This window comes from Caretta caretta, chromosome 1, assembly GCF_965140235.1.
Source record: "Caretta caretta isolate rCarCar2 chromosome 1, rCarCar1.hap1, whole genome shotgun sequence".
Classification (NCBI taxonomy): Eukaryota; Metazoa; Chordata; order Testudines; family Cheloniidae; genus Caretta; species Caretta caretta.
The window spans coordinates 137,801,474-137,819,749 of record NC_134206.1 but is presented as its reverse complement, the minus strand read 5'-3'; the positions used below and the strand labels follow the sequence as shown (position 1 = coordinate 137,819,749).

General features: G+C 40.3%; 1 protein-coding gene across 1 annotated transcript in view; it reads left to right on the top strand.

Moving 5' to 3' along the window:
• The first annotated feature begins 457 nt into the window (after positions 1-457).
• The window catches only part of PIR (pirin), a 73,535-nt gene continuing 55,716 nt past the window's right edge, over positions 458-18,276 (top strand). Inside the window, 3 exon segments of the mRNA XM_048836884.2 lie at positions 458-512; positions 8,780-8,823; positions 9,316-9,522. Coding sequence (XP_048692841.2) covers positions 458-512; positions 8,780-8,823; positions 9,316-9,522 — 306 coding nt within the window.

Sequence of the window (18,276 nt, the reverse complement as noted above, 5' to 3'; positions counted from 1 at the left end):
TAAGCTTGAGTGCTAGCATTTTTTAAAATAAAAACTGAGAGATTCTCAAGTATTCTGTTGGCTTAAAGAGGTGAGTCTTCAAGTAGAACTCCAACTGTCGTGCGACTCGTTGTTTATAACAATCATGAACTTACAGCTGGAAGATTTAATATGTACAGGTAACATAGTGTCAGTGGGCTGAGTCCATCAACCTTTATTTCTCATGAGAACCGGCAGATGGCATTGTGTGGCAGCACTAAAAATCAGCATGCTGAATGAAGTAAGCATTTATTTTGTGAGTATTTACTGGTGGGTGGAACGTACTCATAAAAATTCCTGTTTAAGTAAAGTGTCTTAATTTATGCTTTAATGGTATGATCCACTGGCTATTGAAACCAAAGGGCATTCCATTGACTTTATAACACCAAGGACCTGAGCCAGTATCCATTAGACAAGTATCTGCCTTCTGACTCCGCTAATGCCGTATCTTGGAAAGATGAAAGAACAAGAAAAATCTGAGTTTGAGTGTCCTTGTATGTGACATACTTGGGATAAAGTATTTATTTACTCCACTGGCTTAATGCAGCAGTTATTCTTCTAAATTTAATTATAATGGTTAGCTATTGCTTATTTTATTTCCCATTTTATAATAATACATAAAAAAGTGGGTTAAACTTTAAAGGAAACATTATAGTATAGTACTGATATCCTCACACCATGATAAAGTTTATGAACATAAATATATCACTGTAAGGTCAATATAACAATAAGACAAATTTTTTTCATGCAAACTACTATTTCACTCTAGTAGAACAAGGTATGAACCTGTAACTTGAAATGCAAAGGACAAATAGTATTTATAACTTTAAAATGTTCACTTAAATATAATAAAAATGATTGTCAGAACTGGTCACCCGCCGCCTCCAAATAACTGTGCTTGTAAATAGATTCCAAAAGTATAAGTTGATTTAAAATTGCAGAGAGAAACTCAAGGAAATGAATACAGACTTTGGCTGTTGAAATAATGTCAATGATAGTGTTTCAAATTGTGGTATCTGTTATAACTACGGTCAGTTTAGAATCATTACAGAGAAAAGTGAGGTTTGGAAGCACTTGCTTTCAGCTCTGCTATAGAGCTGGTTGGGAATTTTTCAATAAAATGGTTTTCATAAAAAAAATACTGATTGATTAAAATGGAAACTGTTCACAAAACAGGGTCAGATTTGATGATTCTCCTGACTCGAAAAGCATCTGGGGAAATTTTTTTCAAAATTGGCAAAAGTTTAATATTTTAGAAATGAAGAATTCTGATTTTCAGTTTTGAAGTAGCTTTTTATTTTGAAATTTAAGCTAACTGTGATTGACAAAGGTTAAAAAATGTCAGAATCACAGTGGAACATTTGGATTGACGCAAATTGGAAAACTTTATGACTTCCGTCCCCATTTGGGATGGGAAAAATTTTTGAATTCTCAAAAACAGTCATGGGATGGGAAAATCATGTATCGTCCAGCTCTACTCAGCTACCTCACTATCAGATGTTCTCACTGTTGCTGAAAGACAATTGCCTGCTCCAGTTGGAGTAAAGAGAGGCAGTACAACCACTTAATAGGTTGAGGGTGCTTGATATTGTGAGGTGAGAACTATATCCAAGTGTTTGATTCTTTGGTGAAAGAATAAATTTCTCCTGTGATGGGAGACTAGGGCCTTTGGTTTAAAAAATGTCTAGGCCAGAGGATTTTTTTTTCCCCCGGGATATGCCTATTACTGTACTGTCATGCTGAATATATTGAAATGTTTTTATTTTGCCCCTGCATTCTGATTTATTGTTGTCAAGAGAACTCAACCAAAGTTGTCAAGAGAACTCAACACAACAAGCTTGTCAGGATAAGGAGGGGGTTAGAAGGTGAGATAGCTAAGTTTGTTGGTGTATGGCTGCTCAGATGGTAGAAGCCTATACGAACAGAGGACTTCATATTCAGTGCAAGAAAAGAGAGAGAACACTTCAATATATCTTCATCCTCAGGAGGGTACAGCCTGTTGCCTCAGTACCTATATCTTGGGCTAAGAAACTCTTTGCCCTAGGGGTATTTTGGAATGTGAGGCTGCCATGTTTGTGGCTGACCTGTCAGTGAGGAATTCTGAGAGTTGTAGCAAAGAGACTTGCATAATCACATATCACAATTTTCAATCTGAAATCTCCTAGTATAAAAATAAAAGAAGAACAAGGAAAGAAACAAGTCTCTAGGAAAAAGCAGCGTGTGTCCTCTAACTTCTTGACATTCAACATGGCAGCAGACCAACACATACTTAAAGGTGCAGTTAACAGAAAACAAAGCTCACTTACAGAGCCACATACACCGTGGGAAAAAATGTTCTCAGAAAATGTGTGGGGCCAGGTCCTGGATACGCGTTAGCAGCATTTTCTGCTCCTGGAGAGACGGGGGGTGGGGAGGACAAAGATAGCCTTATCCCACCTTTTTGCCTCCCAGCATATTAAATGGTAAAATTTGTTAAATCAAAAATTAATTATAAACACTTGAGTGTGTTTTCTGTTTAATAAGTATAGTTTTGGGCTTGGTATTCCCTTTATACATTGTCAAAATTATTATTACTACGATTTTTGTTATGATAGCACCCAAAGCAGGCTATGGGCTCCTTTGTGCGAAGTGCTGTGCAAACATAGAGGCAGGCACAATTCATGCCCCAGAGAGTAAGAGCCAATAAGGTATCATTTAAGGAACTCATATTATTCTCCTGCAAATTGCAGTAATTGTCCAGCTCACGCTTAATGTTTTGTTAACTTAGTGCTTAGTTTTTGCTGTGTTAGTCTATGAACGTCCACAATGAGTACTTTAAAAGCTTAACTTTTAGTATATAGTATCTGAGTTTTTCCAGCCTCTCCACTCAAGTTAATAATCTAGCCTTATTATCATGCTTGTTGATTGCCTCCGGAACATCTCAATATCCTTTCTGTACAAGGCTGCCAGATACTTAGTGGAGTATTGTAAATGTCTTAAGAAAAGTAGATAAACTTATTCCTCTTGTTTATTGACAGACATATGTTGGTGTTGATGGTTTCATGATTTTGTCTCACACCCAGATTCCCTCTATGTGTTTGTGTAATATATGGGCTTCAGTTTCCATGGGCTGTGCTGCCAATTTAGGATGCAACTCTGCAACTTGATTCAAACTCACAATAAGACTCATTGGGTTGCAGACACATACAAAACAGAAACAATAATGCTTGCAGAATCTTCTGCAAACTGAAACCTTTGAGTTCTGCACATCACTGTTTGAGTTTTTTTGAAACCCCAAACCCTGACATCTTACTGGCTGGATTATTTGGATTCTGATTTTGTTTGTGAATTGGGACTAAGGTACATTACGTTTGGTTCAGTGAAGCAGTTATGTATGTTTTCATGTGAACATCTTCTTAAGAGGTTTCTTGAGGTTTTTTCTCTATTGTACACAGTAATAACTAGGCCTTATATATTGGTTTTCATTAGAAGGTGACAAAGTTACTGGTTTGGTCAATAGGGGAGAAGCGGTAGATGTGATAAATCTTGATTTTATTAAGGCTTTTGAAAAAGTCGCACGTAACATTCTCATAAGCAAATTAGGGAATGGTGATCTAGATGAAATTACTATAAGGTAGGTGTGCAACTAGTTGAAAGACTCTACTCAAAGTTTAAATTCAATATACATAAGTACAAAGTACTGCACTTTAGGAATGAAAAATCAAATGCACGGTTACAAAATAGGGACCAGGTGGTAGTAGTGCTGGAAAGGGTCTGTGGGTTATAGTGGTTCAGAGACTGAATATGAATCAACAATGTGATGCAGTTGCGAAAAAAGGCTAATAACGTTGTCGAGTGTATTCACAGGAGTGTCGTATGAAAGGCCTCAGCTGGAGTACTTTGTCCACTTCTGGGCACCACACTTTAAAAAGGTGTGGACAAAACAGCGAGAATTCAGAGCACAGCAACAAAACGATAAAAGGGCTAGACAACCTGGCCTATTAGGAAGGGGTAAAAAAAAACTGGGCATGTTTTGTCTTGAGAAAAGAAGACTGAGGGGGGACTTGCTAACAGTCTTCATTATGTTATGGGCTGTTTAAAAGAGGATGGTGAACAATTTTTCTTCATGTCCATCAAAGGTGGGACAAGAAGTAATTGGCTTTATCTGCAGCAAGGGAGATTTGAGTTAGATATTAAGAAAAACTTTTTGACTATCACTTTAATTAAACTAAATACAGAATAAATGGAGATCAGCCAAATATAATAAATCCTATTTGTGGTAGACTGAAGGCCTGTCTACACTACTGCTTAAGTCAATGTAACTTACATCGCTCAAGGGTATGAAAAAAGCTACTCCCTTGAGCGACACAAGTTACATCAACTTAAAGCGGTGTCCACAGTTCACTATGATGCTCTCCTGCTGACATAATTTCCACCTCTCATTGAGGTGGAGTAATAATGCCAATGGGCGAGCGCTCTCCTGTTGGCATAGAGCGTCTTCACCAGATGCGCTACAGTGGCGCAGCTGCATTGGTGTAGTGTAGATTAGCCCTTAGTTAGATTATCATTTTAACAAACAAGTTTAGGATAATTATAGACCTAACAAGAAGCTGACCTTCAAACTATGATTTGGATGTTTCACCCCTTTTATTTTTTTAAGTAAAGAGTTCATAGTCTGACCGGAGTGTTCATCAGCTGCCCCCTGCTTTCAGGGCCCCTGAATTCCAGGGCTTAGACCCTCAGAGCACATGGCATGGTCAATTCTGGCTGGTCTCTGAAATCTCTTCACCCATTCTCTTTCTCAGAGCACAGAGAGAAGAAGCAGTGTGGTGCAATCCAAGCTGAAGAAACTCGCTTCCTGCATCCTAGTGGTCCACTGCTCTGCTCATGTAGTTCAAACAGAACAGGGAAAGGGATTGGCACGTGACAGTATGCACTGTTCCACAGTCTCTGAGCATGCTTAATGTATTTAACCAGTGGTTCTGAAACCTTAATTTGTGGATCACCCAAGTCACTCCAGATGGTCAACAAAAGGAGAAGCTTTGTGAACCAAATAATGGGAGATTGGGCAGGGATTTGAGAAGGATGTTGCTCCATGAAAGGGGCTTTTGCTAAGTGAGGTGAATCACTGTCTGTTGTGACTAAGCAGTTTTCTATGCGATAACAGTTAATTTATCTCATAACACATAGTAACAGAGATTGTACCACAGTCCTTCCAAGTGAAATAGTGATGAACTTGGCCCAAAAATCTGAGTACATCTTTATATTTTTTGTTTCCATCAGCGGTATTTTGGGAATTAAAAGTTGGGTATTGAGAGTTGTGGGAATGGCTCCTAATTTATTCTGGTTTTTTTTCTGACTCGACTTTTGTCATATTTTGCAACCCTTCTGATTGTTGTAATTTACGAGAGCTGACTCTTGGTGGTATTAATGGTTATTAATATTTATGGGTATTCATTTTACTGTCACAAATATCTGTTCTAGAAAAGGTTTCTCCGATAGTTAAAAGCTTACATAGTCATGCCAAACCTTTAACCACATGATAGTCTACAACTGTTTTGAAGGACAGTAATTATGTCTGAGGGGTACTAGTGCTATGCAACTTTGTTGGAGTTTCACAAATCAAAAATAAACCAACTAAGTAACTTCATCTCGGTTATGTCTTTTTGCCATGAGTGTTGAAATGTGCATATGTCTTGGACTTCAAGAATGTGACTTTTTTCCTTCCACTCCATTCCTCTGATAAGTGTTTTGTTTCAAACAAGCTTAAAAGTCTCAATGTTTTTTGTTGACATGGCCTCATGCTGTTATGTGCTGTTGGCAAAAGGGGCTCTTCATTCTTTGGTTACTTACTATTAAGTGGTTTTTTTCCCCTTCCATCTGGCAGAGTCTCAAAGTGAAAACGAAGATTACAAATGCTATTGTGGGCAGCGTGCTGAATGTCTGAATTACTGCAGACATTCTTATCCCATTTGTGTTAAATTTGACTATTGTCAGATAGAATTTGCATGTAAAAATTATTTGACTGTTTCAAGCTGGTAAGCCTCTTGTGAGATTGTATGCATTGCAGTAATGCTACTATTAAAAATAAATACTAGTGCAAGAAGAAAAATTGAAGCCATCTTTATTTGACACTTTCCTTGGGCTAGGGCTTGGTGCTGTTTCCATTCTCTTTTCAAGAAGAGAGTAGATGAAGTTTAAAGCAACTACTTTTAATCCAGTTTAGACTGATTTTTTTAAATCATGGGTTTCCCATGAACTCCATCAACCAGTGCAAAGACCTTGTTTAAATTAATCATAGTTAGACCCGGCAGCTCAAATTTTACGGTCAAAGTTGCCTAAAACCCAGCTGCGGTAACACTCTTGGGGGTGGGGGAGGGACTGCAAAACATCTCTCACACTCCCCTGCCCACCCTCTCAGATGTGACTAGCTTTTGGCCACTCTCACCAGGCCACTATGCATAAAGCCAACATTAGGATTTTGGGGAGGATCGGTGAGGTAATAATTTACAGGAATTGTTTATTAACTCCATCGCCATGAGCCTTCTGCTGAAAGAGAGATGGAGCCCAAAAGTTTGTGCTGGGGTCTCTATATAGCTGCCAATATTTTGTGCAGATACAAAACAAGTGGCCTTTTTCTTTTAGGCCACAAACCCCAGGAATCATCTGGAGGCACAGAAGCTCTGTGCCTCTGTACCATCCCTGGTAGCTCCACTCCTTAGCGTATGGCATCTCTGCTACTGATGGCTGCTCCCTGAAACTGCCTTTGAAGAGGTGATTCTACTGCACAGTCAACCCTTTTTATGGAAGAAAAAGCATATGTGTATTTCACCCTTGCATAACTCAGAAATATTTGAACAGGTTTCCCCTTGAACTTCAGGGCTGATAGCCGGCCTAGGAAAACTTTAGCTAAGCCAAAAATACCTTTGGAGAAAGTTAAGAGCTTACACAAACAGAAGGTTTGTAATGGAAGTCTCAAAGTAGCATACCCTATACCATCTATACTGTAACAGAATAAAAGGGTAAAATATAGTTTGTAATACCATATGTGGTCTGCACACATCAAAATGTTGTCCATCAGAGTCTAAATAGCCTGATTCAATACCAATGTCATGCTGTTGTAACTGTACCGACTTCCATGGAGTTTACGTCAATATCAAATTAGAGTAATGTAGTAATGAACCGGCCCTTTGATTTAAAAATTAGCTTTCCTTATGTCTTGAAAGAAATAGCTAATGCATGATGATGCAGGTTTTGGTGTATGAGTAAGCCAGCCAGGCACCAGAGGGAGCTCACCTTAACTAAAAAGTTCTGAGGAAATAATCCTCCTGAAGTGGAGCTGAAGGACAGCAATCAACGTTTAGTAAACGAAAAGGTGAAAAACGAGCAGAGAACAGTTGAACTAAAACTTCTAATATGGCATTAAAACAGAGTAAAAATGTACTGTTACAGCATTTGACAATGTCTTTTTAAAATGGAGGGGGAAAACCACTGAAAGTCAGGAAAATCTTTTTTAATTGGAAGAATAGCTGTAAATTGGAAAAAAAAAACACCTTGGTTCTTACTATGCAATTCTTGAGTACAAGATGAACACTTCTCATACTGAACGTAAAGCAGTGCATAAAACTTCCGAGAAGGCTGTAATTCAGTGGATGCATAGTATAGTACAAACATCATAAACCACAAGGACTTAGCTCTAGAGACTTAGACATGTTAGCAATGTCTCTGTAATTGAAATAGGCGCTTCAGAAACTTGTAATATATGCAGGATAAATTTCAGAAGTTGTTAGGTTTTAGGTTGTTTGAAGAAAGGCAGAGAGGGTACATGAGATGAGGAGGAAGATTAGTGTGGGTACAATGTCTAACAATGAATTTGTTCTCTTTAAAAATGAGATTTTTCAGGAATTTGAAGCAAACTCACACTGTACAAAAACTTAGTCGTTCTCTAAAATATTAACAGATCCATAGCTGCACAGCTCAGGATGCTTTTTGACCAGGTGTCAGTAATACCTGCTGTTTGCCTGTGGACGAGACTTCCTTCTTATGGCAAAAGTCTCTATCCCTTTCCTCCATCCTCTGATTCCTGCATAAATAAAACCCAGATCTTTGGCTATGTTCTGCGAGCAAAGTTCAGCCTTGACATGAGGACACTTATCTGTATCAACTCCAATGACTTGCCCTGCTTAATCCACCTCTGAATCTACTGTTGCCTACAGTCTTGTGATATTTGGAGGTTTTAAATGTCACCTGATCTCTGTATTTCTGCCTTCCAGCTTATGAATTTTTCCTCATTCAAAATGTTCATCTTCTCCAATGGGGCTGAAACCAAGGAAGATGGCTGCCATTTTCCTACGGTCCTGGCATGTAGACTTGAGGCTGTCTCTAATAGAGATGGGCCCCATTCTCATTGTTTTTAAAGGAAGTTGAAACTATGATACTCCAAGGAGAAACCTACAGATGTGGCCTGACAGGCTAGCCTCCTGGGCCAGGAGCTCAGGGGAGGAGGGTCATGCGGGTCGGATGTGGCCCAGGGGCCGTATTTTGCCCACCTCTGGCCTAGGGTGTCCCCACTCCAGGGTGCTTTCTCTGCAGTGATGATAAACTTAGTTAGTTTTACTTTTTCCTTATTGCCATCACAGCAAAAACACTGGTATGCAGAAGATAGAGCCTTGATTAGTTTCTTCTGCAGTTTCCCTTTGTGTTGGAATTGAGACCAAAAAGAGGAATGCTGAATGGCCTCCAGAGGTCCCTTCCAACTCTGTTATTCTATGATTCTATGAAGATTTTTGTGGACATGCTGGTAGATTGAACCCAGGAGATTTACAGGTGTGGGAAAGTGGGCAGAAAGGAATCATTGACATCTTAATCCTAAACAATGACTACTTGTTCCTTTTCATTTGAATTTGTGAAGAACCTACAGCTGAGGAACACTACCCCTCTTTCTGTTATAAGAGAAGTTGAAACTGGCTGCTTTTCAACTCAGCCACTATATTGCACTCTGTTGTCATATGGTTAGATAAATTCCCAGCATGCCATGTTACCATGGGAAACTTCATATTTTTCTATTTAAAATCTCTGCTAAAGTAGATTAACAATAAATTATATTGTTTCAGTGCAGCACTTCAACATTTGAAATCAATAGATAAACTAAACGTTAGGAAAGATTATTGTTTATCTAATCTGTCTTCTAACCAGACAAAAGCTTTGGTCATATTAACTTGTCCAAGTTAATGAAATTCAAGTGTGTTTTCTCTTCTCCATTTTCTAAAATTTAATGTCTGTGTTGTGTATTCTGTTCCTTCTATATCATCTTTCTAGTGGGTGACAGCCGGGCGGGGTATTCTTCATGCAGAGATGCTCTGCTGAGAGGAACCAGCACATGCTCTGCAACTCTGGGTCAATTTGAGAAGTTCAGAGAAAATGGTGGAACCACAATACCAAGAACTGAAAAACAAAGACTTCCCCAAACCCTCCAAGAATGGTGTGACTGTGTCCGTCATTTCAGGAGAGGCACTGGGTGTAAAGGTAAACTGTGATCATTGGTACAACTGGTGACTATGTACAAGTAATACCTACATTTGAAGCTTTAACTATTTATCATATATTTGCTGACAAGTTTAAACATCAAATGTTTTGTCAGCTCACTTTTGTTGTGAAAGGAGAGATCCTGTGAGTTTTATAAACATTCTTTAAAGGTTGCAGTTATATGGTAATTGTTCCATCTTGTCTTTTCTGTTTGGTAAGACATGTTTCTTGTAAGAAAATGCTGCATTACACGTTATTCCCTTAAGTAATGTACTACAAATCATGCATATGACACAGTTCTCCACTCAAAAAGAGCAAAGTCTGTGTGCTAGGCAGAAGATTCCTTGGCCTTTTGGAGGGATGCAGTTAACTGTCAGTTAACAGGCCCTAAAACAAGAAGTGTTGTTGCAGCCCTTACTCACATGCGCAGTCCCTTTTAATTCAATGGGACCACTTGCATGAGGAGGGCTATTCAATATAAGGGTTGCAAGTTCAGGCCCTTAAATGTATATGAAGAGCTAAATAATGTTTCTGCAACAGGCTGGCAGTTCATCTGAAGCAACCCATCCTGTTAGCAAGGTTTGCTCTTGTTGGGATCAAAGCAAGCTGGGAAAGGCAAGTGCTTAACTGTTCAGCTGCAGTAGTGTGTGGGGAGGGCATAGGGATCTCAATTCTCTAGTCCCGTGTTCAACCATGTTGGGGGCAAACACCTTTTGTTGGGATGCACAAGTGGTGTGGTGAGCAGGCTGGCTAGTGGTGCCGGCAACAGTATAGTGGATCCTGCGGGCCTCGTTCTATCATGTCTTGCGCTTTGTGTAATCATTAACATCTATGCAAAGTGGGTGTGAAATGCATCAGATCAGAATAGCAGCATTTCACACTCACTAGCACAGATGCAAATGATTATGCAAGGCATTGGGGAATCAGGCACAGAATGAGCATGTCTGCTTGGGGCCATGACCCGAACCACTCAGAGTGCCTGGGTGGCGGCACTGTGAGGAGCACGTAGCAAATGGCTCTTCTGGGCACACTGCCCCACATTTCCAGCACCCAAACAGACTGTGTCTCTTTGGAAATCATAACGCTTCAAGCCATCTCTGCTCTCACCTTTGCAAAAGGCAAAACAAGTTTCCATAGTCTCTGTACTCACTGGAGTCTAGCTGTATTTGAACCTTCTTTTTAAAAATTTGGCTAACTGAATGTTGGCTGAATATATATAGACTAGGGCCTGATTCCCCCATTGCCTTGCCCTTTGTATGGTCATGTAACATTTCTGAATCAAAATGGTAGCATTTTACAGCCATTCTGCACAAGGGGTATGGCAGTGGAGAATCAAGCCCTGAAACTATTCATAACATTTTCCCTGCTGACACTTCACAACAATGGATATCACTATTGTGCATGAAGTAAAGCTTCATGTTAATGATCAGTTAAAGGAGAATTTGGGGACTTTAGACCTGTAATTTCCTTTTGACAGATCTTAGTGTGTACTTGTAATTCCTATTAATGGGAATTACATGCAGCAGAAGGAAAGCTATAAAATGCTTAGATTTGTACTGGAAAAAGCAAGTTTTTGCAAACAGTGACCAGATAAGAACTGGTACCAGAGCAATTTCTAGATATTATTAGGGCAACTTGAAATATCAAACTCAACTTATTTGTTAAGTCTATGTGATTATGAAGTGTCTATTCCCTGTGTTTTTCTTTCAGCTGCAAGTAGACTTGTTGTGGAATGGACGCCAAGTAACCAATGAAATATTATTGTTTCACATTTCAAGTTCTGCTTTGAACTCATATTTACTAAAACCAGGAAAATTAATATAATTAAATCTTGGTTATTTTCATGGCAGACGATGAAGGTTCATAATCTTGGTATTTGAATCAATCTTTTTATTAGGCTTTTTATAAGCTAGTTAAATTGCACAAAAATCTAACAGCATATGAAAAAAATTGAGCCAATGTCCTCATATACATAATGTTACTAAGAGAAGACATGCCTTTGTAATCTACTGGAATGTGCATTGTAAAGGAAGACTGAGCTTTTGTATTTGCAGACAAGGTTACAAAGAAAAAACAAACTACACAGCTGGCTAGGCTGGGGCCAACTGCTCACACGTAGTGCTTGTGAGCCCGTCCCCTCCCTTTCCAAGGTGAATCCTGACCACTCCATTTTGCCTCTACATTCCACTGCTCTCATTAAACTGACCGTTACCTTGTAGAAGCAGGGCAGCAGACAGTTGTCTCTTTCAGAATGCTTGTATATTTTTCATCCACAACTAGGGGCAGTTCAATCTTGATGCCCACTGAAATCTGGGCCTCACATGGGACTGCCAAGAAATCACATGAGCTGGAGTGATTACATCAGTCCTGCTTGAATCCTTGTACCACCTCCCTCCTTTCTACTGCATCAAGTTTGATCTTTGATCCTTGCTGTCAGGGCCCTACAGGAATGCCCCTGCCTAATTATCCAACCCTTAATTCAATGAGACTGCATGGGTGGTGTAAGCAGGGTGGAATTTGGCCATCAGATTGTACCCTTTTGGGTCCAGAACACTTGTTGTCTTACCCTACTGGACTGTAAATCACCTAGTACGTTTTGGCACTACATAATTTTATACTGGGAGGTGGGTTGGAAGAGAACAGTCAACACGCACAACAGGAATAGTTTGTCTTGGACAACTCTTCTAGCAAGTCCATACTTGCATCTTTTAAAAGAACGATTCCTAGTCCCCTACTAAGAGCAAGTATGGCTGGTCATTTCCTAACTAAGGAAGTGTGAAGTAACTGGTTCCATCTGTAGCTGCAGACATTTAAATGAAGAGATGGGTGTGACAGGATCCCCAAAGTGCAGCCTGGGACCGTGGGACCGCTATGCCCCCTGAACTCTCTCCAGCCTGAGCCATCTCTCTCAATGCCTTGCTAGTGATGAGCAGCAAACCCCTCCAGGTGCTGTTATCACTCAGAACAACTGCATGTGGAGCCCAACACCCAGTAGATTGCATGAATGCTCCCAGAGCCACTCATGAATCACACAGAGAAAGGCACCAGAGCAATCCCCCTTCACCAGCTCCCAGCAATGTACCCCAGGAATATACTGTCTTGCACTCTTCAAGACAAGTGTGTACATTTATTAATTGGTTCACCACTTCATCAATGAAAAGTGGATATACACCAGCCTTTGCAAAACCTGAGCAGATCTGCCACACACTTCATAGAAACCCACTGGTAAAGATAAGCATAAAGATAAGCAGTAAAACAAATTTATTGACTACAGAAGATAGATTTTAAGTGATATTAGGTGCTAGGCAAAAAGTCAGAGTTAGTTACCAAAATAAAATAAAATATAAGCACACAATCTAAACTCTCAACCCTATTAGACTGGGCAACATCTAGATTAAGCAGTTTTTCTCACCCCACTGGATATTGCTGTCCTTAATATACAGATTTGGCCCATGTTTACGGGACAGTCTCCTCTGTTGGAGTCTTGTCTTTGTCTTTGTTGCTTGCAGCAAAGGTGGGGGAAGGAGAAAGGCCCAGCATGTGGCCACCGTGTTCTGTTTTATACTTTTAGTCCCATGTGCTTGGGGAGCACAAATCCAGGCATGTCTGGGGGGTATTGCTGAGTCTCCAGGCAAGGTTGAGCATTTCTCCAGGTGTGGCCTCATGCAGGTGAGTCATTGAATTGTAGCTCCCTTGTTGGACAATGGCTGTTGATGGTTTGTTTGACATGCTGCTCAGGTGTTGGTTACTTTACTTGCTGTTGCCTCTGGGGAGCTAATATCTGGCTGATTCCCCAATGTACAGCATGTTTTAGTGACAACCATATAACACAATTCTCATAACTTCATATGCATTAAAGATATACATATATGGATAGAGAAATGACTTTCAGCAGATCATAACCTTTCCCCTGATACCTTACAAGGCATGCTTTATATATGTAAGATCACGATGATATAAAACTGAGGAATATGGGGTTACAGGATGCTCCCCCAAGGTATAGAATGTCACAGTGGGGAAAAAGTAAACAGTTTCAGGAATGCTCAGTAAGGCATAATCATCTTGTTGCATTTTTTCTTGTCATCATTTTTGTTTGTTTTTGTGATCGGCACAATGCCTGTGTGGAACGTTGAGCAGGAATGAGTTAACTTTTCTGCTACACAAATATAACTTGGTGCAGGTACTCCATTTCTGTTAAGGCTGCTCTTGAGACATAGAGAATGTACATGGTAGCATAGAGTATGGAATTTCTGTCGCCTTCTCTCAGTGGACATCAATGAACAAGGAAATAGGCTTTTGGGAAGAGGCTTTGCAGATGATAGCCTGCTACTATGGGTCCCCTGAAAGGCATTCATTGTGAACATCATCTGCAATATTTTCTACAAACTAGTATTTTATTTATTTCACAGGTCCCTTTATTTTAAGAAGTAGATACTCTCCCAAGGAATATCCATACTTCCAAGTCAAACTGTTCCCCATGAGCTTTGATCTTACAACTACAAGCATGAAGTGCTGCAACTTCATTTGTAACTCAAAATTGCCAAACAAACAGTGCTGCAGAGTGCACACAGCTCAGTTGGTCCAACATCTTATTAATGTTGATCTTGCCTGTGCTCTTGCTTATTCAGGGTGCAAGTCCTTGACATAGGGCTTGTCTTCACAATGGAGGCAAGTCGACCTAAGTTACGCTACTCCAGCTACATGAATAAAGTAGCTGGAGTCGATGTAATTTAGGTCAACTTACCCTGGTGTCTTCACTGCATTGCATCAACAGGAGACACTCTCTGATTGACTTCCCTTACTCTTCTCGGGGAGCGGGAGTCCTGGGGTCGACTGGAGAGTGCTCTGCCATTGATTTAGCAGGTCTTCACTAGACCCGCTAAATCAGTTTCTGCTGCATCGATTGTAGCAGCGTCGATCTCCCCGTAGTGAAGACCAGCCCATAGTTACCCGGGAATTACATTCCCACCTACTAGGATGGGATCAAATATACTCTTACATCGAAATAAAAATATTTGACTCACTACAGCATCATTATCAATATAATGGATAATAGTGAGAATAAACACACATCTGGTGCTCCACATTTGTACCTGGTGCTACAAAAATATGAATTTACAGTAGGACCTCTCCACCAGAGCAACAGAAGATGGAACTGGTCTACAAACGTTGTGCATAATATTGTGTCAGAGATGCAGTACTGAAATGATGCTGGTTTTCTTCCAAATGGAAGAATTTATCTTATGCTATAAAGAAAGACCACTTATTCTCTAACTCATGGTTTGACTGGGTATCTTGTGGAGATTGTGCTGTTAGAAGCTGCTCAGCCAGGTAGAGGACACATAGACACTTGGATGTCCAAGGTGTTCTTTTGCCACTGCTGGGTAGTTGGTGGAGCCTCTTCTATCTAAAGAGAAGCTAAAAGGGACTACACTGCTCAGATGGAGCAGGCTTTCAGGCAACACAGGCCATCCACATATACTCCTCTGTAAAACACCTTCTGCTGTTTCCAGCCATAGTGTTTAGAACCCACATACTTGAGGTCTGCCCTCCTGGAATAATAGCCTGTCAACTAAAACAAAGAGTGTAGAATGGACTGATTGCACAATAGGATGGTTACTAAACAAATACACCAGAAAACTGCTATATTATTTAGTTTTTACAAAACACACCAATTAAAAGTTCTCAGTCTAACTTCATGGTTAAGATGGGAGAAGAGGCAGCTGCAAGAGAGAAGGAAGAGAAGCCCTGACGATTTTGATTCCTTCAGTTGCTATGGCCAAAAGAAACTGGTAGGGTTGGGGCTGATGCTCTTTGTACGGTATTACCTTGCACCAAACAGCAAATCCTGCATGAGGGCATGTGTGCAGCCACTGCCTTGCAGAAGTTTCTGAATTTCAAAGCTGAGCGCATTAATACTCCTAAGTGTGAGGGATCTATACTGACAATATCTGAAGGAGTAATAAACCTTTCGGCAACACCAAGTCCCTTAAGAGTAAAAAATCAATGGGACAGTCTCAGACTTCCAAATAGCCAACTGTCTTCTAGCCAAAATTCAGTGCTATGCTTAAAAATAATCTCTTAAATAGTCATTGGAATAGTGAATAAGACGATAAATTGCAGGCACTGGGTCTATTGCTACACTCAGAATGTTGGACAGAGTGTCAACTTTTGCCTGCCAAAAACTCTGTATTTTGATGCAGGAGCAAGTCCAGCAGCAGGGAGTATCCCTTGATAATCTGCATTTAGGAAATCAGTCTGAGAACCTGAAATCTATCACATTAAAATGCAAAATCCACAAAAAATAATAAAATAAACTACATTGGCATGTACCTTGTAATAACAGTATCTGTTCAGGTATAGCTACAGATATTCTCTTCTCACTCTGGAGAGGTAGCATCTGTTGTGTAGGGGGCACAATCTACTGGAAACTATCCACAACTCATTTTGGGTGTCTCCCTAACTCTCTCTTCTTACACATAGACCATAAGAATGAAATCTGTTCTGTAAGACTTCCATGATGTGCAGATATGAAACTATTAAAGTGGGGAAACTCCTTTTTTTAATAATGTAGAAAAGGAAGATCAGATGCTTCTGTTCTCCCTGTCCGAACACAAGAACAAGGGGAAGTTCAGTGAAACTGGAAGGTGATAAATTCCAAACTGACAAAAGGAAATACTTTTTATGCAATGTGTAATTAGACTGTGGAACTCATTGCCACAGGAAGTTGTTGATGCCAAAAAATAACAAGATTCAAAGCAGGACTGGAAATTGTATAGAGATAACAAGAATATCCAGTTATGTTTATTGCTAACAAAAATTTTGGAAAGGATATTTAAACCTCATGCCACAGAGCTGAAGCCAGTCACTAACTATTAGAGATCAGGATAAGACCTAACGTGGGAGGCCAGTTATCCAACATCTTTCTGATGTGGGGTTCTTACACTATCCTCTGAAGTGCCTACTGCTGGCCATTGCTGAAGACAGGGTATTGGACTAGGTAGATTTTGGGTCTGATCCAGTATGACAATTCCTTTGTACACAGCACATAGAAACAAAGGGACAGTCTCCACTATACCCCATTTGAAATGAGCTAAAATTCCCTTGGACGACTCAAAGTATGCTAGGTTTCAGAGTAGCAGCTGTGTTAGTCTGTATTTGAAAAAGAAAAGGAGTACTTGTGGCACCTTAGAGACTAACAAATTTATTTGAGCATAAGCTTTTGTGAGCTACAGCTCACTTCATCTAATGCATTAATCGAATGCATTCACTGAAGGACGACCCATCACTCTCACAGATCTTGGGAGATAGGCCAGTCCTTGCTTACAGACAGCACCCTAACCTGAAGCAAATACTCACCAGCAACCACACACCACACAACAGAACCACTAACCCAGGAAACTATCCTTGCAACGAAGCCCGTTGCCAACTCTGTCCACACATCTATTCAGGGGACACCATCATAGGGCCTAATCACATCAGCCACACTATCAGAGGCTCGTTCACCTGCGCATCTACCTATGTGATATATGCCATCATGTGCTAGCAATGCCCCTCGGCCATGTACATTGGCCAAACTGTACAGTCTGTACGTAAAAGAATAAATGGACACAAATCAGATGTCAAGAATTATAACATTGAAAAACCAGTTGGAGAACACTTCAATCTCTTTGGTCACTCGATTACAGACCTAAAAGTTGCAATTCTTCAGCCAAAAAACTTCAAAACCAGACTCCAAAGAGAGACTGCTGCATTGGAATTAATTTGCAAACTGGATACAATTAACTTAGGCTTGAATAGAGACTGGGAGAGGATGGGTCATTACACAAAGTAAAACTATTTCCCCATGTTTATTCCACCCCCCACTGTTCCTCAGACATTCTTGTCAACTGCTGGAAATGGCCCACCTTGATTATCACTACAAAGGTCCCCCCTCCCACTCTCCTGCTGGTAATATGTCACCTTAAGTGATCACTCTCGTTACAGTGTGTATCGTAACACCCATTGTTTCATGTTCTCTATGTATATAAATCTCCTCACTGTATTTTCCACTGAATGCATCCGATGAAGTGAGCTGTAGCTCACAAAAGCTTATGCTCAAATAAATTTGTTAGTCTATAAGGTGCCACAAGTCCTCCTTTTCAAAGTATGTTGTTTTTCTTCTGAGCTTATGTACATATTAATATATGCATGTTGTAGGCAGTCACCTAATGAAGCTCTGGACAACGTGGATCACTTCTTCTATCTCTGCTCAATTCTTACCAGCTCACTTATCCTTGATAGGGAACTTTTGATGCTAGAATCGGCAAAGCTTCTATTACCTTTGGCAAACTTACCTCATGTATTTGGAGCAACAAGTTGCTAAACCAAAACACAAAGGTGGCTGTTTATCAGGCTTGTGTCCTGAGTACCCTCCTTTATGTTGGTGAAAGCTGGGTAATGTACTCCAAGCAGGAGTGGAGATTCAACAGTTTCCACCTTTGCTGTCTTAGAAAAATCCTTGGAGTTACTTGGGACAAACGGAACACCAATGACGAGATCCTTGAGACAACTGGCCTACAGTCTATGCAAACTACGCTGGACATTTGCAGGCTTCACTGGTTGGGGCATGTGGAGCACGTGCCTCAAGATTGCCTGCCGAAGACTGTGCTGTACAGTCAACTTAAGAACTGCTCGCGACGCAGAGGAAGGCCAAAGCTCCGATACATCAACATGGTGAAGCAAGGCCTCCAGAAATTCAGCATTCCCACTGGC